Below are 24,918 nucleotides of genomic sequence, written 5' to 3' on the forward strand. Positions count from 1 at the left end.
AGTTCTCCCAGGGTTTCGAATAGGAATTAACCCATGGGTTCTACCAGAATTTTTTCTCATGCTTCCACTTGTGTTTCCATCAGGAATTGCGACTAGCATTTTATCAGAAATATTTCCAGAGATTACACCAGGAAATGCTCCAGTCATTCCAATACGAATTCTTTCAGAAATTTTCCCATATTTTCTATCAGAAATTCTACCAGGAATTTCAGAAATATCTCTTTCGGGGATTCTCTTAGTATTGTTTTTATTCGAATTCCACCAGGAATTACTTAATAGATTCATGTAGGAATACTTTCTGGGATTCCACTAGGTATTCTTTCAGCATTTCCTCCAAATCTTCTCTAAAGTATTTGCTCTAGGGATTTCTTCCGGAATTATTAAAAAGATTTTATCGATTTTTTTTTTCAGGAGTTCTACAAGGAATTACTTCAGAGATTCCACCATGCATTTTAATAACAGACTCGAAGGGAAATATTATCTATTCCTTAAAAGATTCCGCTAGAAAAATTTCCTGATGAAATCACCGGAGGAAATTCCCAATCCCTGATGAAATTTATGGTGGAATTTCAGGAGAAATTCCTGAATTCTGGTAGAATTCTTGGTAAAATTTTAGAATACTGTTAGATTATATGAAAAAAAATCCGGTGGAATCGTTGAAAGATTTCCAAATGAAATCCCTGAGATTATTCTTAGCGAAAAATCTGGAGAAATTTCAGTAACAGTTCGTAGAAGGAACATTAAAGGAACCCTTGGAAAAATTCGTGGTGAAATTTCACATGTAATCTTTCCGAAATTCCTGGCGAAAATTTCTGGTGGAATTCCATACCCAGACAACCAAAATGTACGTATAACGAAATCACCTGGAGGCTTTGTATGTGCAAAATTACACTTATAAGATGTCGCGAAAAGGCCTTCTACGTACAAAAGTGGAGGCGATATGCGTGCATATATTATGTGATGAATAATAACATACAATGCGAGTAAAGAAATATCCTACCGGACAAACCTGTGATCTTATGCGACTTAACTTATGATAAAAAATGTTGATGCTACGGATTGATTCGACTTACTCTGTACGAGTGTACGGGACGAAACAAAATGTACAAATGAACTCAGAAAAGAAGTGTTTTATGCGAGGAAACTCAACAATCTGACGAGTTTATCCACGGTGTTTTGCGGGTTTGATGTAATAAATATGAATAAACGAGTTGTAACGTGAACTATCATGCGATTCCAGGTTGTCTGGGTGTGAAATACCTGAAAAACTGTTTTCCTGTCAAATAGCTTGATGAACTCCTGGTGGGAACGAGTAAACATTTTCTGGGGGAAATAATCGGAGTTTTCATGGTGCAATGTCTAGCGAAAGTCCTGGTTGAATCCCAAGAATAATTCCTAGTGAAATTCCTTCTGAAGTCTTTCGAAGCATTCATTTCAATGCTAAAAAAACAAAAAATCGTCGGGGGAATCTGTAAGAATCTCCGGAGGAAATACTGGACAGTTTGGAATTCTTGTAGTAGTTCTGAATATACATAGGCATCGGTAGTTGATGAGACGCCAACTTTATTCAACTGCCCCACAGACAGTACAATCAGTTCGTCAAACACTTCACTACGCCCACCAGCGGTTTAAGTAAAATCAAACTCATTTGATTTTGTCCGACCGATTTTCGTCAACCGTCAAACATGTTTCACGAACTGTCAAATTGGTGCGTCAAGCAGCATCACACACGGTCAAATATATTACCAACATAAGCATAATGGGGGGCGGAGTCAATGTTGGTCAAACCGTTTGAGCGTCTGTGGGTTGCATAAGGCCTTTTGTTTCTGAGGTCAATGTGAATTATCGTGCAAAGTTCGTTGAGGCCATTTTAGGTTCCAAACTTTGCAAACGCTGCTCTTATAAAAATTCATTCAATGAATAGATTCACGAAATTATCTACAATTTATTTGGACTACGAGTCCGGAAAGAAAACATTTACAAAAAAATTGTATTTGTTCACACAAAGAACCGCACCTTATTACGAGAACGGTTCGATCTCTTCGGAAGACAACTTTAACAAAAACTAAACAACCCAACCAAATTTTGCGATTTACCTCCATTTTTCCATTCTCCATTCCTCCACCCATGGACTTCCTTTTGTTGAAGGTTTTCCTAACTTAGCATTGTTCTCTCTTCATCCGTCAGCGTTCATGGCTTGGTTCGCTACCAATATGTACAAACAACATTTTCACGGTTTCGATTCCGCTTCGTTTGTCTTATCTTTTCTTGTTCGTCCTTCGGTTGGCCGTCAACTGCTTGATTGTTCCCATGGGCTGTGCCTTCAATTTATCTACTTATTATCACTTGTAGTTTTTTTTGTTTGTTCTAATGTTAATCACATTCATTGAATGTCACCAGTTGCAAACCGTCTTTCGTCGATTTTCTCCTCTTGATTCCTGGTCTACTGTGTCATCCTAAATGCTTCGTGGGGGGTGCTTTTGCTAGTGGTGGAGCGTGATTTGTTTCGTTGCCTATAGCAGTCAGCCCGTTGTGCCGTTGGAAGGTGTTGTCTACTTGATTGGAGAGATGGTCAGTTCGTTGATGGATCCTGCTAGTATCTACGGCTGCTGCTGCTACGGGTTTGAGGCTACTTCTATATCCACTTATTGTTCCGCACCGCTGAGCGGAGCCTACGGCCCCACATTAAGTTATATCATACTATCGTTCCATGCAGATGGTGCGGTTGCTGCTGTTGCTGGCTGCTGGGGGATGATTCGTTTTGCATGCTGGACAGATTAGAGCTTGAACCACCGATGTTTCCTCCGCTTCCGTTGCCACCGCCGCAGCTGCCAGAGCCACCCATTCCACCGCCGCCACCACTGCCATTGCTTGAGTCCGGAATGGTGCTTAGACCGAGTGTCGAACCGCCCATGGTACCGGATGCCCCAAGGCTTGACGGATTTATGCCACCGCCGCTACCCGTTGGTACCGGGACGCCTATGACCGGAAGTGGCTCTTCCGGTGGAGTCACCTGTTAGGAAGAGAGGTAGAAATGTGTAAGTGATAGAATTTAGAAGGAATTAAATAAGTATGGTGAGGTTCAAGCACTGTTCAAAGTCATTGTAATTGACTGACTAAGTGACCTGACTGATCTGACTGTCCTGACTGTTCTGGCTAACCGGCTGACCTGGCTGACCTGACTGTCCTGACTGACCTGGCTGACCGATGGACTTGACTGACCTGACTGTCTTGACTAATTTCACTGACCCGACTGACCTGACTAGCCTGACTGACTTGTCTGACCTGCTTGATCTGTCTGACCTGGCTGTCCTGATTGATCTGGCACTTGACTGACCTGGTTAACCTGGCTGACCTGACTAACTGGACTGACCCGGCTGACCTGACTGGCCTGGCTGCCCTGACTGTTCTGGCTGACCGATTGACCTGACTGACCTAACTGACCTGGCTGACCTTGCTGACCCAACTAACCACCTGCCTGACCTGGTTGGTCTGATTGATTTCGCTGATCTAACGGACCTGGCTGACCTGACTAACCGGCTTGATCTGTCTGACCTGCCTGACCTGGCTTGCCTGATTGACTTGACTGGCCTGAATGATCTCGCTGAACTGGCTGAACTGGCTGACCTGACAGACTTGGGTAATCTGGCTGACTTGACGGTTCTGGTTGACCTGATCGACCTGACTGACCTACTGACCTGGCTAACCTGACTGACCTAACTGAACCTGAGGCTGAACTGGCTGACCTGCATGTCCTGATTGATCTTACTGTCCTGACTGACCTGATTGACCTGACTGATCTTACTGTCTTGACTGTCCTGGCTGACCTGACAGTCCTGATTGGCCTGACTGACCTGACTGACATGGCTAACCTAACTGATTTGCCTGACCTGACTGACCCGAAAGAGAGTTATTTTTAGTAGAGCTCTATAAGACGAAAAAAGACAGCCAAAACCTGCTGCGATCACTACCTCCAGTCCTATGCTTCCATTCAGTGCGATCTTGATCGGGTTGCTGTGGTTCGTGGCCTGCATCAGCGTCGCAAAGTGGCTTATGCCGATCTCCTCCAGCGATGATTTCCGCCGACCGGTGTTGCCGATGTTCGGGAGTCCCTGCCGCAGGGAGTTGGACCGCCGCAGCAGAATATCACTGTCGATCTGTGGAGACAGAAACTGAATGGATTGAGCGGCTTTTGCTAGCGTCACATCCAAAGCGGTCGTTCTACTGCGCCTAGCGGTGCTTACCCTGAGGGAATTGCTACGTCCCCTCATCTGTCCCATTGCATTAGGACTATCTGGAAGAGACAAAGAATTCGATTTTGTTGTGACCAGCGGGGGAGCACGTGGCGTTACGTAACCTGACATCGGCTGAGGCCCACCAATGGTGTTCAGTCCGATGCCCGATCCACGCCGGGAACCGGCCGCCGCCGCTGCCAGATTGATATTGGAGCAGAATGATATGTTGGACTTGCGGCGCGAGTTGTGCCTTTCGAACGTTTTCTGGGCGGAGAATGGCGAGGGTCGGACTAGGTATCTGCGGAACAAAAGAAACCAATTGATCAACTAACACTTGAACAAAACAGTTGTTCAACTCACATAATGTCGCCCTCTTCCAGTTTCAAGTCGCAGGAAGGGTTGATGATCACATACGAAAGGTGGTTCCGCTTCTCGCTTACGTCATCGTAGTCGATACTGGGCAGGTTGAGCGATTCCATGCGACTTCGGACCAGGTTGGCAATCTCCGCCCGTTCGATTTGCTGCATATGATTGTCACGCGCTTCGTCGGCCATATTGATTGAGTACTGTGCGTTCAAATGTTCAAAGTTTTTGACACACACAGTAGTCACACATACCGATAGACAAATATACATACACAGACAAGCATTTTTGTTTGGAAATAGGAATGATACACATTTGATAGACAATCCAGGGAATGCGTAAGTAGGACAGTACAGAACGCACAACGAACACAGTAGAGGAAGGAGAGAAAAAGAAGAAGAGAAAAAAAAAATCGATTAGTATAATCTGACGGATCTTGGTTGGCAGACGGAGGGTGCATCTCAGCGGCGGTCGGGAGGACGTTTGGAACAATCAAAAGTTCACATATACTGGGAATGTTCGGAACAGCACAGTGCACCTGTGACAGTGTTGTTGCTGGTTAGATACTGGTTGCTGGCAGTGCACAATACACAAATTCCCTGTTATTTACTCGAGCAATCGTGTTCGATATCAGTCAACGTTGCCGACACAAAAACGCTTACAAAACAAGGATGCAAAAACTGTAACGGCAGACATACATCAACAACACAATAACGAACGGAACAGTAACTGATTGCATGGTGCAGATTTTGTTCAGTGTAGTGTGTGAGTAGGCGTAACCCGACTAGAGGGAGATTGCAAAGTTGTGTCATTTTTGGATGTGTATGTGTGCATAGTTTATTCTAATGACAGGTCCTACAATATCACTAGCTCTCGGTTGATTGAAATCCTGTTAATGAAGATAATAAATGCAAAACCGTGTTTCATTCTAAGCGTTAGCCCATGCCCTTAATGCAAAACTAGTAAAGAGAAATGTCAAGGATGCAGCAATACAAATATAGATCAATGGTTCTCCGCGTTGCTGACGGAAACACCACCATACTAAAATCTATCTAACAGTAACTTCGACGGCATAACTGAAGCGTTCAACAACTGTTGGTTCTAATTTGGCTTTTTCGTTTTTCGGCATTCGGGTTTGATGATGAATGATTTTAGAGAATTACCTAGTTTTTCGTGCGAAGAGATAGAAAGCGAGAGATCTTTCTGCCAAACTGTGGAATGAGATTGAAACACACTCAACTATAGCTGCTGCCTAATGCCTAAGCTAGCTCTATACGGAAGTAGTAACAGTTCTGTAGTAGCAGTAGTAGTGTTAGCGAGTTACAATGCTAGTAGAGACTGAGGTGATACTTACCCTGGAAGTGACTTGTAATATCTGGGTTTTGTCTGTGGGATGGCTCCCATTGGAACCGGCGATCGAGTGTGTAGAGTTCGAGGATCGAGTGCGGGTAGTGTAGTAGCAAGTGTAAGAGTGAGTGGTGGTTCTGTTCTGTTCGGTTGGTACCAGTGTGAGTTTGATCGTAGAAATTGCAAAGGACATTTGAAAATCGTATTGCCAGTTCATGCAACGGTGCACATGCGTTGCCTGGTGTGTTGAATTTGCAGTGGGAGATTGGAATGAGTTAAGACGAATGTGAACCCCTAGTTGGTGGGTGTGAAGTGTTCTGGAGGAAGCTTCTTGTTTATTTTCGTGAAAGTCACGTAAGTGTACCGTTTTGATTCATATTACGGACACTTAAGGCCTCAGTGAAGTATAACTGATCAGAAAGCATATAAAATAAATCATTCTGTATGATTCCTTCACGTAATTGAGCCTTCAAAGCGCTTAACTTTCGAATGGCGGGTGAAGATTTTGATTCCGCAACATGAATAATTTTAAATAAATAGAAATTAGTGGACTTTTCATGATTCTTATTCCGGACGCTTCCTTACTTTTGCCTCATATTCCGGACACTTCGATTCGAATTCCGGACAGCTCGTGAAAATCATAAATAAAAAAGTCAAATCATCAGACGTATCAGGAAGTTTGGCATTATAAATTTACATAGATATTTATGGAAAATGTTTATTAAAACGAGCCTCGAAAGTAAGAACATTTTAGCGGCAAAAATTGAAACATTTCGTGTGAAATATTTCCCATACAAAGTTGAGTGTCCGGAATTTGATGCTGTCCGTAATATGAATCAAAACGGTATCTTCTTTCAGACTCAATCAACTGTTTGGTTTTTTAGACCAACCACAAACTCCGTGGAAAACAAATCTGCGCAGGTCTACGAGGGTTACCAGTGATCTCTTGATGTTTCATGAGCAACAATTGTATTTAAAAAGGCTCAAAAACATATGTTGTGTATAATTTTAAGCTTTAAATTTCAGGTTATTTAACATCTCTTTTCAGTGCATTCTTTCAGATCTACAGCAAAATCAATGATCTTTTGCAGGATTGTGCATTAACGTCCTCACTGGGACAGATACTACTTCTCAGATTAGTGTTCTTTCTTTTTTGTCAAAGTGGCCATTTTCGCATTCGTTTATTGTGTGGCAGGTACGATTACACTCTAGGCCCAGGGAAGTTAAGGAAATTTCCATTGCGAAAAGATCCTGGACCGACCGGGAATCGAACTCAGACACCTTCAGCATGGCTTTGCTTTGTAGCCGCGGACTCAAACTACACGGCTAAGGAAGGCCCCTATTGATGAACCCACAAAACTCATTTTATTATATCCAACTATATTATGCGTTTAACTAATGTTTGAAAATGAAAAAAATCCAACTCCTTCTTTCCGAATACGAGGTTTGGAATTAACGTAATAGATGAACAGGCTAATGAAAATATGATCGTTTGTTGATTTCTACAACTGACAAGCCAATATAATCTATTAGGTGAAGTACTAAGTTTTTAAAGTCTATATTGTTTATTCGCATTCAAGACATTACTGGCTATACTTGATGATCTGAAAACCTGTTCTCAATGTTGTTTTTGGAAAAATGAAAACAATAATTACACTCAAATCTTCATATACCATATTTGTTTTGGCATGCTCGAAAATCAACAACAGCAGGTACTGGTATGCTGATAGATGCAAAGGGCTGTTCTAAATAGAATTCTAACCGTAATGCTGTTCAAAAAAACTTCTTCATAAAGTTTACTAAGCTGAAGAAAACAAGCCCTATTGTGGATTTTTTTTTATTTCCGTACAAAGTGGGCCGAAGGGTCTCAGATTTTCATGAAACTTTTTCCACAAACAGGGCTCATCAATATATAAATAAAAAAAAAATTGAGAAAAATTCAGGGTCGCCTATTTTCCCGGAAAACTCAGTTGGAATTTTTTTGTTTTCCTCTAACACTACTTACTTTGAAAAATCATAACTCAAGAACGAAGCATCGTAGAAACAAAGTTTTTTTTTATGAAAATGAAAGCAAATTTTCTCAGGAATAAAAAAAAATATTGACTGGAAAAAGTTTTCCACAAAATTTTCCACCGTTGAGAAAATTCGGAAAGAAAAGCCGGAAAAACTATGCTCCAACTTGTGGAAAATTTTCGAAAAAAATATATTTGGGAGGATAATTTCATAAGCTTTAAACGTTGAAATTTTTGAAATGTACTTTTCTTTCGTTTTTGAGTTATGGCTAATTTTGTAATAAATGTGCAAATGTGCCATTTTGAGCCTTTTCTGTGAAAAATCATAACTCAAGAAATAAGCATCATAGAAACAAAGTTTTTTTTTTTATGAAAATGAAAGCAAATTTTCTCAGGAATAAAAAAATATATTAACTGGAAACAGTTTTCCACAAAATTTTCCACCGTTGAGAAAACTCGTAAAGAAAAGCCGGAAAATCTATGTTCCAATTAGTGGAAAACTTTCATAAAAAGATTGGGAATTTATCTATGCAACTGAAAATGACTTTTCAGAGGCTGAAAAATTTCTTCAGGAAATACTTTCGGATGGCTTTCTCAGTCTGGAAGTCGAAAAACGATGTTTTTTACATTCCCGACGTTTTGGCCGTTGGGTTTTGGCCTTTTTCAAGGGGTGTAAGGTCTATCGTCTCCCGTTATAGATAGATTGTCGTCTAATTGGCGACGGAGAGCGCTCTATCATGCCTGCGTTTCGATTTTTAGGTGTGACAACGGATTTTATAATACAACACAACACAACACTGCAACGACTTTTTCAAAATGAAAAAGTCGTTGCAGTGTTGTGTTGTGTTGTATTATAAAATCCGTTGTCACACCTAAAAATCGAAACGCAGGCATGATAGAGCGCTCTCCGTCGCCAATTAGACGACAATCTATCTATAACGGGAGACGATAGACCTTACACCCCTTGAAAAAGGCCAAAACCCAACGGCCGAAACGTCGGGAATGTAAAAAACATCGTTTTTCGACTTCCAGACTGAGAAAGCCATCCGAAAGTAGTAGTCTAGTTCCAGTCGAAATTGCCATTACTTTCTTCAGGAAAGATTTTCTAACCTTGTTCCAATTCCTGGAACAAAAAATATCATTCATTTATACCAAAAGACGAATGAAGCATTTTTGCTAGTGAATTCTCAGATGCACATGAAAATCAAAAAAATACAGCATGCTTTGTTCTTAATAATACAATGAAACGAAAATCTTCTGGTGTTAGCAACCAAGGACAATCTTCCTGGTTGAAAAAATAGATAGTATTAGGATGAAAATGTAAGTTATGTACTAAATAATTGAATAAATAAAATTTAAAAAAAATAATAATAATCTTATTTGTTCCATAGCAAAGAAAGAATCCCTTTTCAGTGTAATGAAAAATTTAGGCAGAAACAGTTTTTTTCAGTTTTTCTTAGCGGTGTAATTTTTCATGAAAAATATCATCCATTCCGACTTATACTTCATTAAAACCAAATCGTATATTTTTTTTCAGATGTTTTAGAAAATTTGCAATTGCTTTGATAAAAAATCTTTGTTTTTCCGATGCTTCGATTGAAATATGGGTTTTCAAAGAAAAGGCTTATATGGTCATTTTCCACAAAATTGACCATAACTCAAAAACGAAAAAAAAGTTCATTTCAAAAATTTCAGCGTTTAAAGCTTATGAAATTACCTTCTCAAACATATATTTTTGAAAGTTTTCCACTTATTGGAACATAGTTTTTCAGGCTTTTCTTTACAAATTTTCTCAACGGTGGAAAATTTTGTGGAAAATTTTGTGGAAAACTGTTTCCAGTTAATATTTTTTTTATTACTGAGAAAATTTGCTTTCATTTTCTTAAAAAAAAACTTTGCTTCTACGATGCTTATTTCTTGAGTTATGATTTTTCAAAGAAAAGGCTCAAAATGACACATTTGCACATTTTTTACAAAATTGGCCATAACTCAAAAACGAAAAAGAAGTACATTTCAAAAATTTCAGAGATTAAAGCTCATGAAATTATCTTCTCAAAAATATTTTTTTGAAAATTTTGCAATAGTTTTTCCGGCTTTTCTTTACGAATTTTCTCAACGGTGGAAATTTTTTTCCAGTTAATATTTTTTTTATTCCTGAGAAAATTTGCTTTCATTTTCATAAAAAAAAATGTTTCTATGATGCTTCGTTCTTGAGTTATGATTTTTCAAAGTAAGTAGTGTCAGGGGAAAACAAAAAAAAATCCAACTGAGTTTTCCGGGAAAATAGGCGACCCTGAATTTTTCATGAAAATCTGAGACTTTTCGGCACAAACCCGTACGGAAATAAAAAAAAATCCCCAATAGCTTTGAAAGGGCTTTTGTTTGATTTATTATGCATTCAATGAGACGACAAATGAGCGGACAAAATTTGCATTCAATATTGATGAAATTACACCCATCTTTCTGTTGGCACTTTCACTCGGCTTTTTAGGATTTATTCGAATGTTCGGCTTTCAATATGGCGACCGTGACGTAAAACTTTTTTTTTATCTTTAAAACATTGCTTAGTTGCACTTGTTATAATCATGAAGATTATCTTAGTATTGATCAATTAATTCTCAAAAATGAACATCAATTTAAATAAATCGCTAATTTGTGTTTGAGTTGAAAAATCTTTAGTGGAAATGTTGGTTAAAGTTGGATAAGAATGCATAGCACTTATCGTAAAAAAACTGTTGAAGCTCTCCATGCTCATGATGAATTGTTGTTAGAAGTTATAGATACATAAGGGGGCTAGAAGCTTAATTAACACACCTTCTCGTTATCTACGAATATTCTATATATCTACGAATATTTTATCAGAATTTCATACACTGTATGAAATCTGTTTTGTAAATGATTCGTTTGACAATGTCATTGAGTTTACATATTGAAATCTTCATTTATCGTTTGTAATGCCAAAACTAAGATATTGAAGCGCAATGAAATTGTGTTATGCTTTAGAAAATGTGCTCTTTCGATCAAGCTACTAAAAATGTAACATTTTCATTGCTAAACAACCCGATTGTTGTGTTTGTGATTGTTCTTTCGCAACGATTATTCCTGGTTGTCCACGTGATCGCACTATGGACCAGAAATCAAAATATCGCGACAAAAGTCCAACAACCATTGAATTCTGGAGATGAATTTATTATAAAAAAAAAAACAGTTTCATTATTTATCCCGAGAGATCGACGCAGGTATGGCGTTAATTTCTAATTTAAGCATTGATTTTTTTATATACTCATGATTTTCGTCACATGTTTATATATTTCAATTTCAAGGTTTAAGCATTCCACCGTATTCGGATTGCAACCAGGTCCGTTCATGAGCTGGGTGAATTCATAAATCTAGGTTTGATCGGTTGAAAAATTTCATAAAACTTTATTTTTTTTCCAATTTTTTATGAGGCCAAGTTATATAGTGATTAAAAGGATGTGAGGAATCTGTTTGAGACTCCCAATATAACGGTTGATTAGTGGTGTCTCCTCCACTTTTGAAGAAATATGATGCGGCGGGAATCGTTGTATGTCTATGTTTTTATACAAAACGCAATGATTTCAGTTCAAAATCGGCATTCAATAAACATTTTCTAAAAAAATGTCATACCAACACTGCTGATTAGTTTTTCAATCAGTACTGAATCATTGATTTAAAAGTTTTGAAAATCAAGTAGAAGCAAAGAAAACCTGCTTGGTTTAAAATGTGATGGTCACTAATAGTGAATTAATATTTCCTAATAGATTATAAATGAAATAATCAATCTCCTGAACTATCTACGTATTCTTACGTCAGAATATATGGAATATAATGGAATCCAAATTCTAATGTAAACCGGATAGCTTGATGTTTCATCACATTAAGTAAGGCCTAATATTTCTGACCATAATGTTTCGAATGTGAATTGTTAACTTTTAAAATAACATTACATCTACAAATATGTAATTCATATTAACTTGTTCCGTTTTGGACAGTGCTTATGACTCTATACTGATAACAATGCTTTGTCATAGGTTAAGTTCAGTGGAAACAAAGCATTTTCAAATATACACTATATATTATATTTATAGTGGAAATGATGAATGAAATGCAAATACACCGTGAAATATCGATGGATATGTTCAATAAATAGTTTTCAATGCATTTCAAAAAACTATGACTTCATGGTTACATTTTTCAGGCATGTTAAAATTATTCTTAGAATCTTTAGAGTGTATCCTCAGAATAATTTGAAATGTATGATTGATATCTTTGAAAATGTTGAATGTATATTGCAATAAGAAATATAAGTGAATTTCAAATAATAAACTCCTTATTTAACACATTTTTCCACACATTCATAGTCCTTACAAGCATTCTAAATTCAATTCAAAACGAAACTTAGTCGTCTCACATGACTTTTCATACTTTCTTAAGTTTGTATTACATTTAGATTGATCTAAGTTCATTTTGAAGGTGTTTGGAATTTTTTCGCGAAATAATGATTTCTGTCCCATAGAAGATCTAGCAGAAAATACCGAAATGGTTTGAAGTACCTGAAACCTAAGAGGTGCGGACTCGAAAATTTAGGTTTTGCAAATTGAACATACCGTGCTGCATCAATACCCGGACGCTTAAGCTGGGACCAATCTTCAAATTCTATTTTGAATAGATTTTTTCTAGAAATATACAATGTTCTGTGCTGCTACACATCATTCACATCTTGTCTAAGTGACGATAATGAGTGTTTGATTGAAAATGAAGATTTTATCGTTTAAATAGTCAAATTAATGATGCTTGTCTTGTCCTTAAATCCGGACACTTGGAACAAGCCTTGTCTTGAAATCCGGACACTTGTGAATCAAAATCCGGACAGCAGAATTACATCATGAAATATTTGTGTAAAATAGATAATAGGCTTACCTTAATCCAATTAAACTCCACATTGTTACGCTTATGATACACTCATTTACTCTACGTTGCTCACAAAATGTGAAATGTATGTAAATTAGTGTTTTCATTACCTCAATCGAAGTCATAGATATCCGGTTAGACGCTTGTGTCTTTAAGCTGCAGCAATACATAAATCGCACATTTTATTTTGAATTAAAACGAAGTTAACACATAACAAAACACTTGTATTGAAATAGCTTCAAGTTTTCTCTGCAATATCACTTTAAAAATGTTCTTTACATATGCAAATTGAGGAACATTTCCTGTCGTTCGGATTTCGAGCCACTGGTCTTCAATCCCGGACAGTCTATTCCAACACTTATAAAGTAGTATTTTCACCATAATTATCCATTTTTATGTCACTGTATTGTTAATGTATAGTCCCGTTTGCACTTATACTAAAAACTCCATTCAAATAATTGAAATTGATCACAATATTTTCAATCCGAACTTGATGGAGCTTCCATCGACGCTTAACCGAAAAGAACTTGCACTGCGAAGAAAAAGTGTCTGCCTGGAACAACTTTTCTGTTTTTATTTTTATCAATTGTTTGGCAATGATTACTAGATCACATGTTTCATGAAAATGATAAACAATGTTAAAGGTAAAAGTGAAGCACAAAATTTAACATATTAACATATAACTTTTCGTTCATTTACTCAATATTATCAGAGTGTCCGGATATTGGTACCGTCCGGATTTCGATTTACCACGGTAATGTTTTCCACGAGTGCTAACCGTTGTGTGTTTGCTTGTCTCGTAGGAAACCACATTCAAAATGCACACTTAAAATACTACATACAAAGCTCCATCAGTTCAATGCAGGAAATTAACCCAATGAATAGACTTATTCAGAAAGTTTCTGGCCGTATGTTAGTAAGAAACATATTTTGAGCAGTTGTACAAGACTTATGCATAATTTGGACCAAGCACCACAATTCTTCAACAGTTGGCTGTCTTTATGTTACATAAATTGTATAACAATTTTTAGCGTGTCGAAATCACGACCGTACATTTCAAGGCGTACTCTGATCAATTTATGAAAATTTTAGATGTCAGCAGCCTGGCTGCTTGTTGATTTTCTGTTCGCATTTCTCAGACAGAGACGTGCTACAAGCATCTTTCCAAAAGTCGCCGGTGAGAGATTTTTGAGCCACGTAGTCATTTATTTTGAAAAAAAATCATCTGAGCTGGTTTTACTGACCTCGAACTAAAGAACCATTGCAACCTTCAATGTCTAAAATTTATTTAGGGACATAACTTTCATGAAAATTACTAGGCGAGACTCTCTCTTCTCTGGATCTTCTTTGTTTTTGACGTGCAATACAGATTTTGACATGTTTTTCACGACTCTATGACACTACCCCGAACGCCATTAACCCGAATGGGTCATTACCTCGAATATCATTACCCTAAATGGGTCACTACCCAGGGTTCTGGATCATTTGACCGAATGCCGTTTGGCCGAACGCCATTTGGAGGAATGCCGTTTGGCCGAACGCCATTTGGCCGAATGCCCGAAATTGAAAACAATTGTGACTCATAGTTAGCATTCATTTTTATTGAGTTCATAGAACTTATTCAGCTTATTCTTAAAAGGTTCTGGGTCATTTGGTCGAATACCGTTTGGCCGAACGCCATTTGGCCGAATGTTATTTGGCTGGATATCGTTTGGACGGAATTGAAAATAACAGTGAACTACAGTTAGCATGCATTTGTAATGAATATCAAAAAAACAGCTTGTTCTGAAAGAAGGATAAATCATCACTGATATACAAATAATTGATTCAAGATACAGACAGTGCTGAACGAAGAACATCCTAAATGTCAGCAATTATTCATTTCTCTGCTAGCGGTAATAGCTACCAGCAGAATTTTTCGCATTGCGTTTGCAGTCGCTTTTTGACAGTAACTAAATCGGGTTACGACTTATGTGTCCTTCTGCAGGATCGGTTTGCTTCGATCCCTTCGATCCTTTCGAATCCTTCTAAGTAAATTATTTCATAATTTTAGAAACCACAAGTTTTCACAACAGTGAGTTTATTTACTCCTAATCGAGTCATTCGGTTTACTGCTATACGGAAGCAAAGGTACACTTTCTTGTGAAAGAACAGCCTATGATCAAAAGATGGAAAAATCTCTTATAAAAATTAAAGCAAGTGAAATGCAAATAATCGTTACAGCAGTATAACTACAAAGAACGACCGATGATTTGAAGAAGGTAAAATTCCCAATCAAAATATAAGTTAAATTATTGCAAATAGTAACGAAACCAGTTTAACTCGAAAGAATAGCCTATGTTTAAGGTGAAACATCTCGGAATCCACTAAACAGGAGAAATAGTTGGCAAACGTATCTGACCTTCTTATTTTAAGCTTTTTGCAAGTGCACAAAGCTAAAATAATCAGCGCACTGTTGATACTTTTGTTTTCTTCGCGAGATTTGTGTCTTTGAAGTTTAAGTGCAACGTTTTAAGTGGATTCCAAACTGTTTCACCTTAAAGGAGGGAAACGAAATTGAATTAGAACCTTAGCACAGAGACAAATATTTGCTTAGAGTCTTGACGCGGTGTGTGGAGGTCTCAATTTCGTCCTGAATTAAGGAATCGTTTTAATCATTCTCTTGGAACACTTTTATAAGGGACAAACATGACGTCCCGTCACATTATAGAAACAATATTGACCCACACTTAAGAATCCTACCCATCAGCGTTGAAGCAATTTGATTATTTTTTTGTACGTAATTCGCCATATTCGGGAATCGGCAAGATTGCAATCGGTCAAATGGCGTTCGATCAAACGGTCAAACACCTTTTGAAACTAATCACAGTAGTCAATTGTTGAAAATATGACAATTACACTGAAAGGCAACGCAGAAGTGCAAGAGGTGGAGCCTGTTTGCAACATATGTATGTTATTGTGAAATTGCTCATTAGGTGCAAAATGCATAAGAGAAAAAAAGAAAACAAAAATATATACGAGGAAACCGATCTTAAGATCATGAATCTTCTACTCGCTACTCCAGTTGCTCTTTAAACTATTATGGCAAATGCACTATAAAAGCTACACTAAATAAAATATTGTTGCTTATTACTCAACTGCACTCTTCGGAATACAAGTTCAATATGAGTAACATCATTTAAACAAACAAACTGTTGTCAGAACATGTTTTCGTTGTTACATGGTACGTAAGGTGCAACTCTTTATTGCAACTTAATTAAAACAAACAAACTTTTGGCTGTCAAACATGTAGTTAAGCGCAACTTTCGCGCAACTGGGATGAATCTTCTTGGGTTGTGGGCATTCAAACACAACTTGCATGTAATGAAATTATGTTGAGGATGATTTAAATGAAAGTAATTTGAAACACATCATTAAAATTGGGAATTTGAGAGAAGTTGCAAGAGTGTGTTTGAAAAGTTACTGAATACATCTTGATACACTTGACTTCAATGCTGTTTGCAGAGAACATTTGCAGCAAATCTCGTCGTTTTAATACTATTTTACGTCAAACGCAGGGTGAAATACAAGTGCATTGGAACTGAAATGGAACTTTTTGAGCTTTTGCTATTAATATACAAAGGAACTAGAACTAAGAAAGTTACAGATACTATTATTGATGCATCTCTGAAACCATTTTTGTAAAGCACCTCATTGAGATATTTTGCGTGCTACTTGGACAATCAAAACTTAACACAGAAAAGCAGCTCAACTAACCAATAAACACTGACACAAAATCTTAGAGGATAATTTTTCAAGCAATATATTAAAAGAACAGCCTGGATAAGAAGGGAAAGTTTATGGTGAAATGCTCACATCTATGACGTCAATAATCACTTTTATAATCATTCAAGAAACGGACTCTGATAAAAAACTTAATCGGTGAAACTATATTTTAGTGCCAGCCGTTAAAATTTTGTATGGGATTTACTATGGGAAAACTTACTTTTACAAAGAAAAATCGCCAGAGATCGCCCATTGTCCTCTATAAAAATTCCAAACACAGATCTCGATAGGTATTTCTATGATATACAACATTGCCGAAGACCGCAAAGCAATCCGATTCTTGTAAAAAAAATTATTAAGCAAATATTTGGAAATTTTGCTCGATTTTGTTATTGTTGTTATTCCTTTACGTGTTAATCAACGTCGCCCTGCAATAACTGAGAGCTTTTTTTGCCGATTGACCATTTTTGCATGTGTATACCGTGTGGCAGGTGCGAAGATACTCTATGCCCTGGGAATCGAGAAAATTTCCTTTACGTAAGGTCCTCGACCAGCGGGATTCGAACCCACAACCCTCAGCATGGTCATGCTGAATAGCTGCGCGTTTACCGCTACGGCTATCTGGGCCCCGTTTTGCCTTGCCAATAGGTTGTCATTGAATAACTTACTTTTCACAAGGGTCGGATTGTTTCGCGGTCTTCAGCAATATTCTTCATCGTTAAAATACCTATCGAGGTCTGTGCTCAGAATTTTTATAGAGGTCAATGGGTGACTTCTGGTGATTTTTCCTTGCAAAAGTAAGCTTTCCCATAGTAAATTCCATACAAAATTTGAACGGCTGGTGCTAAAATATAGTTTCACTGATCAATAGACTGATGCAAATTTCGAAGTTTTTGCGGTGTCAATTATGATGAAAATCTTTCTCCCAAAGTTTGAAGTGGTTTGGATTCCAAACTTTGGAATAAATTTGGTTGTGCACAGGCTATTTGAAGTTTCTATGGAAATTACTATTGTCGAATTCGTTTTTGAACCCAGGTTGGAACTGGCGCAACCCGTTCTGAATCACAGTTTCAACCCCAACGTTTGACGTTTGTTTGTTTATGTGTTGATCACCGACCCAGTTCCTAAAAACGAAAACGACATATGTAAAAGACAAACCTTTTGTGTTCAGTCCTTTAACTGCTCGTAATAATAATTTATGTAAAAGTGAAAAAACTCTACTCATTTGAAATCTTCCCAGTTACAACTTTGCCGAAGACCACATGTTGATGGGACGTAAGGATAATTCGTTATTAGTGATAACAAAGTCTAAATCATGCTGAGATGATCGTTCAATTACCTTCAGAGCAACACTGTTGTTTTGCTGTAGAACATAGTAGCCTGGATTACTTTGATCTATTCTACTCTAGGGGGAGGGGCGAATATGGTCAAGCCAAAGACAAATTAAAGACCTCCATGTCCCTTGCAGTTGCCCAAAATTTTATGGCTCATGAGGCAATCTAGAATGCCGTGAAAAGTGTACTGCGATCTGTCAAACTTGGGTACCTTTTGCACTACCGAGGGACCAAATGCAGTACTAGAAGTGGTACCCAATCTGAGCCCGAGTGTGACGGACCTGGTCAAGCGTTACGGCTCAAACAAAAAATTGAAACTTCTCATACAAAAAAGCGTTACGGAGTGGAGGAGGGGGTCAAAAATTTCCACGTTAGCGTTACGTAATAAATGGAAATGTTTATGCATATTTGTTCTATATATTGAGGCTTCAATGCGACAGTTCTCAAACATCAGTCAGTTTGACATCTACTCTTGACATTCGAGTGATTTTTAGTTGGATTTTTTTCAACCAGCGAGCATCCAAACATCGAGTCATTCAATGTAGCAGAGCTCCAACGAGCGAATTCCCACTGTAGCTTTCGGGTAATGGTATTCGGGGTAATGAGGTGGAGTAGTTTTTCACTATAGATCGTAAGGTAACACAGTACATTTTCTATGTTGCCATTTTACGCATATTTGTTCCGTGGTCCATGAGGTTTACATAGAACATGGGATAAGTACACGTAGAAGGGCGATTGGTACAAAAAACCCAACAGAAAAAAGCTATTTCAACGCCATCTTTGATTGAACTGGACAGCATCTCGGATGCAAAAAAACATGCCACCCATTTTAAGGAGTGGTAATTCTCTGGAGAGAAAAAACATTACGCTCTTTACTTTATTTACAGAAAGGCATTGAAACCGTTCTCATTTTTTACTGAACACCCGTTAGTTGATTCTGTGGGCAGTATTGTGGCCATTGCGTTATTTGAATCAACAAAAAAAAGGAAAAAAAAATCATTGCAAGAAGTATTCACAAAACTTTTATGGTTGTATAAACAATGTGCAGCTCAAAAATATACGACGAAATTTGTCCTCAAAGAAACTCATAAGTTGAACGAGTTTTTTTTTCCTTTTTTAAACAAGAAGATCACTTGATGGCTCAAACATTTTATTCAGTTGCCAGCGTTTTGGGTGAGATTATCACTGGCAACGTTTGGGGTTTTCTATTCCCTAGAATAGAGTGACTGTAGTTCATATCCGGGAGTGTACAGTCAGGTCTCCTATTAGACACATGGTTGGGGGGCGTAATAGGAATCTACGTTATAGGAGACCCAGGGCTTATGGGATTTCAGCACTTTGGGGGTGTCGTTGAATATCTCGTATGCCAAAAGAGATAATACAGTACTGTCTTCGGCGAAGTTTCAGTACTAAGTACGATCTACCTTTAGGAGTTGAGGATCATCCTTTTAGTTGAGAACTTGGCCGGTAGGGGCGCTTTTTCTGATTTGCACTATATGAACCATGAGGGATAAGAATGCAAAATTTTGTAACATATGATATCTCTGAATCCTGATGTTTTGGAAGGTTGGTGTCTTCGGAAGAGTTGTTCAGTAGCTCAAGGGCTGACATGTGGTGGTCATTCTGATACGGAATTACGCCACCAGGCGGCGCTAGTGGGCATGGAATTTTTGTTTTGCGCATAGCTCAGTTGCCTGACTACTTAGAAAGATGGCGTCTTCGGCAAAGTTGCTCAGTATCACAAGGGCTAACATTATTTGAGCCGAAAGTTTAAAAATTTTGCCACTAGGCGGCGCTAGTGAGCAAGTAATTTTTGTTTTGCGCATAGCTCAGTTGCCTGACCACTTAGAAAGATGGCGTCTTCGGCAAAGTTTCTCAGTATCACAAGGGCTAACATTATTTGAGCCAAAAGTTTCGAAATTTTGCCACTAGGCGCCGCTAGTGAGCAAACAATTTTTGTTTCGTGGATAGCTCAGTAGCCTGACCACTTAGAAAGATGGCGTCTTCGACAAAGTGGATCAGTATCACAAGGGCTAACATTATTTGAGCCGAAAGTTTAAAAATTTTGCCACTAGGCGGCGCTAGTGAGCAAGTAATTTTTGTTTTGCGCATAGCTCAGTAGCCTGACCACTTAGAAAGATGGCGTCTTCGGCAAAGTTGCTCAGTATCACAAGGGTTAACATTATTTGAGCCGAAAGTTTCGAAATTTTGCCACTAGGCGGCGCTAGTGAGTGAAGAATTTTTGTTTTGCGGATAGCTCAGTAGCCTGACCAAAGTTGTTCAATATGACACTAGGCTATCGATTATCCTCGCATTGTCACGTTTAAGTAAAAGTGCCTGGAGAAAAATATATACAATAAATTTTACAATCGGATAAAAGTATGGCTAGTATCCTAGTATTTTCGACAGATTGGGATAATTTTTGATCAATAATTTGATATGACAATGAGTGAGGATCCGTTAACTACTTAAATATGTGATCGTTAGCTTTTCATATGAACCAGAGAAAAATATATGTATGTTTATTTTTATTTCGTCATTGCATGAACTTCATTTCTTAAACATTTTCCAAGGTATGGATTTGAAAGAAATGAAGTAAGGTTGGAATGTCAGTCATTACTAATAAATTGGGAAATCCATCCGCTAACAAGCTTAATGAGATAACTACGACTGGCTTTATCTCTTTAGTTACATGACACTCTTGTTTGAATATTTTTAAAATATAAACCTTCTTTTTCATAACGATAATTCAATCTCATGAAAAAAAACTTTTTCTCCCGATTTCTACGTATATATAAAATCTCGAAACTTTCGGCTCAAATAATGTTAGCCCTTGTGATACTGAGCAACTTTGTCGAAGACGCCATTTTTCTAAGTGGTCAGGCTACTGAGCTATCCACGAAACAAAAATTGTTTGCTCACTAGCGGCGCCTAGTGGCAAAATTGCGCAACTTTTGGCTCAAATAATGTTAGCCCTTGTGATACTGAGCAACTTTGCCCAAGACGCCATCTTTCTAAGTGGTCAGACTACTGAGCTATCCGCAAAACAAAAATTCCATGCTCACTAGCGCCGTCTAGTGGCAAAATTTCGAAACTTTCGGCTCAAATAATGTTAGCCCTTGTGATACTGATCAACTTTGTCGAAGACGCCATCTTTCTAAGTGGTCAGGCTACTGAGCTATGCGCAAAACAAAAATTCTTGGCTCACAAGCGCCGCCTAGTGGCAAAATTTTGAAACTTTCAGCTCAAATAATGTTAGCCCTTGTGATACTGAGCAACTTTGCCGAAGACGCCATTTTTCTAAGTGGTCAGGCTACTGAGCTATCCACGAAACAAAAATTGTTTGCTCACTAGCGGCGCCTAGTGGCAAAATTGCGAAACTTTTGGCTCAAATAATGTTAGCCCTTGTGATACTGAACAACTTTGCCCAAGACGCCATCTTTCTAAGTGGTCAGGCTACTGAGCTATGCGCAAAACAAAAATTCTTTGCTCACTAGCGCCGCCTAGTGGCAAAATTTCGAAACTTTCGGCTCAAATAATGTTAGCCCTTGTGATACTGAGCAACTTTGCCGAAGACGCCATCTTTCTAAGTGGTCAGACTACTGAGCTATCCGCAAAACAAAAATTCCATGCTCACTAGCGCCGCCTAGTGGCAAAATTTCGAAACTTTCGGCTCAAATAATGTTAGCCCTTGTGATACTGAGCAACTTTGCCGAAGACGCCATCTTTCTAAGTGGTCAGGCTACTGAGCTATCCACGAAACAAAAATTGTTTGCTCACTAGTGGCGCCTAGTGGCAAAATTTCGAAACTTTTGGCTCAAATAATGTTAGCCCTTGTGATACTGAGCAACTTTGCCGAAGACGCCATCTTTCTAAGTGGTCAGACTACTGAGCTATGCGCAAAACAAAAATTACTTGCTCACTAGCGCCGCCTAGTGGCAAAATTTTTAAACTTTCGGCTCAAATAATGTTAGCCCTTGTGATACTGAGCAACTTTGCCGAAGACGCCATCTTTCTAAGTAGTCAGGCAACTGAGCTATGCGCAAAACAAAAATTACTTGCTCACTAACGCCGCCTAGTGGCAAAATTTTTAAACTTTCGGCTCAAATAATGTTAGCCCTTGTGATACTGAGCAACTTTGCCGAAGACGCCATCTTTCTAAGTAGTCAGGCAACTGAGCTATGCGCAAAACAAAAATTACTTGCTCACTAGCGCCGCCTAGTGGCAAAATTTTGAAACTTTTGGCTCAAATAATGTTAGCCCTTGTGATACTGATCCACTTTGTCGAAGACGCCATCTTTCTAAGTGGTCAGGCTACTGAGCTATCCACGAAACAAAAATTGTTTGCTCACTAGCGGCGCCTAGTGGCAAAATTTCGAAACTTTTGGCTCAAATAATGATAGCCCTTGTGATACTGAGCAACTTTGCCGAAGACGCCATCTTTCTAAGTGGTCAGGCAACTGAGCTATGCGCAAAACAAAAATTACTTGCTCACTAGCGCCGCCTAGTGGCAAAATTTTTAATCTTTCGGCTCAAATAATGTTAGCCCTTGTGATACTGAGCAACTTTGCCGAAGACGCCATCTTTCTAAGTAGTCAGGCAACTGAGCTATGCGCAAAACAAAAATTCCATGCCCACTAGCGCCGCCTGGTGGCGTAATTCCGTATCAGAATGACCACCACATGTCAGCCCTTGAGCTACTGAACAACTCTTCCGAAGACACCAACCTTCCAAAACATCAGGATTCAGAGATATCATATGTTACAAAATTTTGCATTCTTATCCCTCATGGTTCATATAGTGCAAATCAGAAAAAGCGCCCCTACCGGCCAAGTTCTCAACTAAAAGGATGATCCTCAACTCCTAAAGGTAGATCGTACTTAGTACTGAAACTTCGCCGAAGACAGTACTGTACTATCTCTTTTGGCATACGAGATATTCAACGACACCCCCAAAGTGATGAAATCCCATAAGCCCTGGGTCTCCTATAACGTCCTGGTGTGTCTTATAGGAGTGAGCGTAATAGGAGTGCACGTTATAGGAATGCGTTTAATAGGAGACCCGACTGTATTTCCCATTGAAGAATTGAAGCTTGCAAATCAGCTAATTTGAGACGTCTCGTGAAAAAATCTATGCAAAGTCTTTATCATATTGCTTCCGTTCTTGTCGAAAAACGAGTTTTGTTTGCATTTACGACATGGAGCGTTTTGAAATGTTAGACTAGAGTTGACGTTTGAGAGTGACAGGTGTTAGGGATCCTCAATATTTACGATCGTGTTTGGGGGCAATAGTGGATCAAAGTGGCAGCGTGGAGCTGTGTATCCTATAGGGTGTGAGTTTAGTGGGATGTGGGTGCTTGGTGAGGGAAAGGTCACTTTGAAGGGGGAGGGGGCGTGATCAGACTTGATTCATTTTTTGCATAGTGCAACTAGGGAGATACCATAGACGTAGACATAGGTGTCACACTTACGCTCGATCCCCGGCGGGCTGTACATCCCCCGAGACAGGACGACGACTTGCGCATTGATGTCGGTGGCGGCCGGTAGGTGACGCCACGTAGGTTCGCTTCCGCGACGCCCTTGATCGGTACGCCGGAGGCCGAAGTGCTGCTGGCGGTCGCCGTCGTGGTCACCACTTCCTCTTCGTACTGGTTAGATTCATAGAGGTTCGTTGCCGATTCGATGATGGTGGAGTGGGTGTTGGTTTTTTAGTCGATTCATGTTTTTTGTTGTTGTTGGTTGGATGTGTTTTACGGGTTTTTGGTTTGGTATTTTTCAGTAATTTAGCCGGTTATGTAACGGAATGAACAAACGGACATGCGAGTTCAAGCGAGCGTTATCAATGATGTGAAGATGAATCAGTTATTAGTATCCGTACCAAAGATAATCAACAGGTTAATTTGTTTCAGTGTGTGAAACCGATGAAGAATCGTTAACAGAAAAAAAAAACATAAAGAAAAGTAAAAGATTTTGGTGGTTGATTTTCCGTGAGTAACTTGAATCTAGGAAGCAATGAAAATGCATGTTCTACTATGGCCGTTATTGTGAAACTATGTGGAATGCGAAATAATTCGAAACTCAAACTGACTCGTGCACTGGAGTAAAAGATCACCTTGAAACCATGAGTTGTATCGACCACTTGAAGCCAAAGCAACAGATTTTTTATTTGTTTTTGAGCTTCGCATAACTGCTTGAAAAGTTCTAAGACCTAAAGCTACATATTGCTAAGGCTTGCTATTTCTTTAATTTATTCCACAGTTCTATCACAAGGAAACGGTGACTTTTTTCGGGGAATGAGAAAAAGTTAACACGGTCATGCAAAAGGAGATTATTCTAGGAAGGAAGTTTTACAAAGCAGGTTTGGCTTCAGCTCATCAAACAATACCCGTGCGGTTCGTCTGTGAAGTTGAGCTACCCCGCTGTGGAAACTGGTTAAAAACTAAACTCAAACAAAAACGTCTTATCTTTCACCAACACGTGAGGTAGGGTAGGTGAGGAATCTCTACGAGACTAGCACGAAACAGAAACTACAGGGAAATTTATCACCAAACTTGATTCCGACAGAGGTATACAGGGATTGGACGGGGATAATGGGGAATTTCTAAACTGTTAAGAGCGTTACTTTCAAACTGTTGGTAATCGAAAACCGAAAAGAAATGACTCACTGTGTGCGTGTGCGATCAAATAATGCGTCCTTGATGAGCCCTGTATTTAGCTTTGATAGAGAAAAAGGCTGAGAACGCGCCTAGGCTGTTGCTCTATGGGGGCGAACCTTCTTCGCTCGAACCAAGAAACGTAAAATGAGAACCGAACTGATCGATAAACATGAACAACTAGAACAACTGAAGAAAAGTTTGTTTATTGTTTTTTGGGGAAAGTAAAAAGAACTTGGAAGCACTCTGGAGCGGGAGGGAGGCGGCGGCAGGCGGTT

The 24,918-nt window shown here is 38.8% G+C and overlaps 1 protein-coding gene across 17 annotated transcripts in view; it reads right to left on the reverse strand.

The window, feature by feature from the left end:
• Positions 1–1,523: 1,523 nt before the first annotated feature.
• LOC5571223 (potassium channel subfamily T member 2) overlaps positions 1,524–24,918 on the reverse strand; it is a 716,145-nt gene continuing 692,750 nt past the window's right edge. For 8 of the 17 annotated variants that reach the window (XM_021840115.1, XM_021840117.1, XM_021840114.1 and 5 more), the window contains 5 exons: positions 23,459–23,635; positions 4,596–4,801; positions 4,245–4,533; positions 3,972–4,172; positions 1,524–3,013 (listed from right to left, as the gene is read on the reverse strand). In XM_021840115.1, coding sequence (XP_021695807.1) covers positions 2,696–3,013; positions 3,972–4,172; positions 4,245–4,533; positions 4,596–4,801; positions 23,459–23,635 — 1,191 coding nt within the window. In that variant the 3' untranslated portion in view covers positions 1,524–2,695. The remainder of the gene's footprint in view (positions 3,014–3,971; positions 4,173–4,244; positions 4,534–4,595; positions 4,802–23,458; positions 23,636–24,918) is intronic. The other 9 variants (XM_021840125.1, XM_021840119.1, XM_021840124.1 and 6 more) reach the window with 5 other exon arrangements.

The sequence above is a fragment of the Aedes aegypti genome, chromosome 2 (genome assembly GCF_002204515.2).
Source record: "Aedes aegypti strain LVP_AGWG chromosome 2, AaegL5.0 Primary Assembly, whole genome shotgun sequence".
In the NCBI taxonomy this organism is placed as follows: Eukaryota; Metazoa; Arthropoda; class Insecta; order Diptera; family Culicidae; genus Aedes; species Aedes aegypti.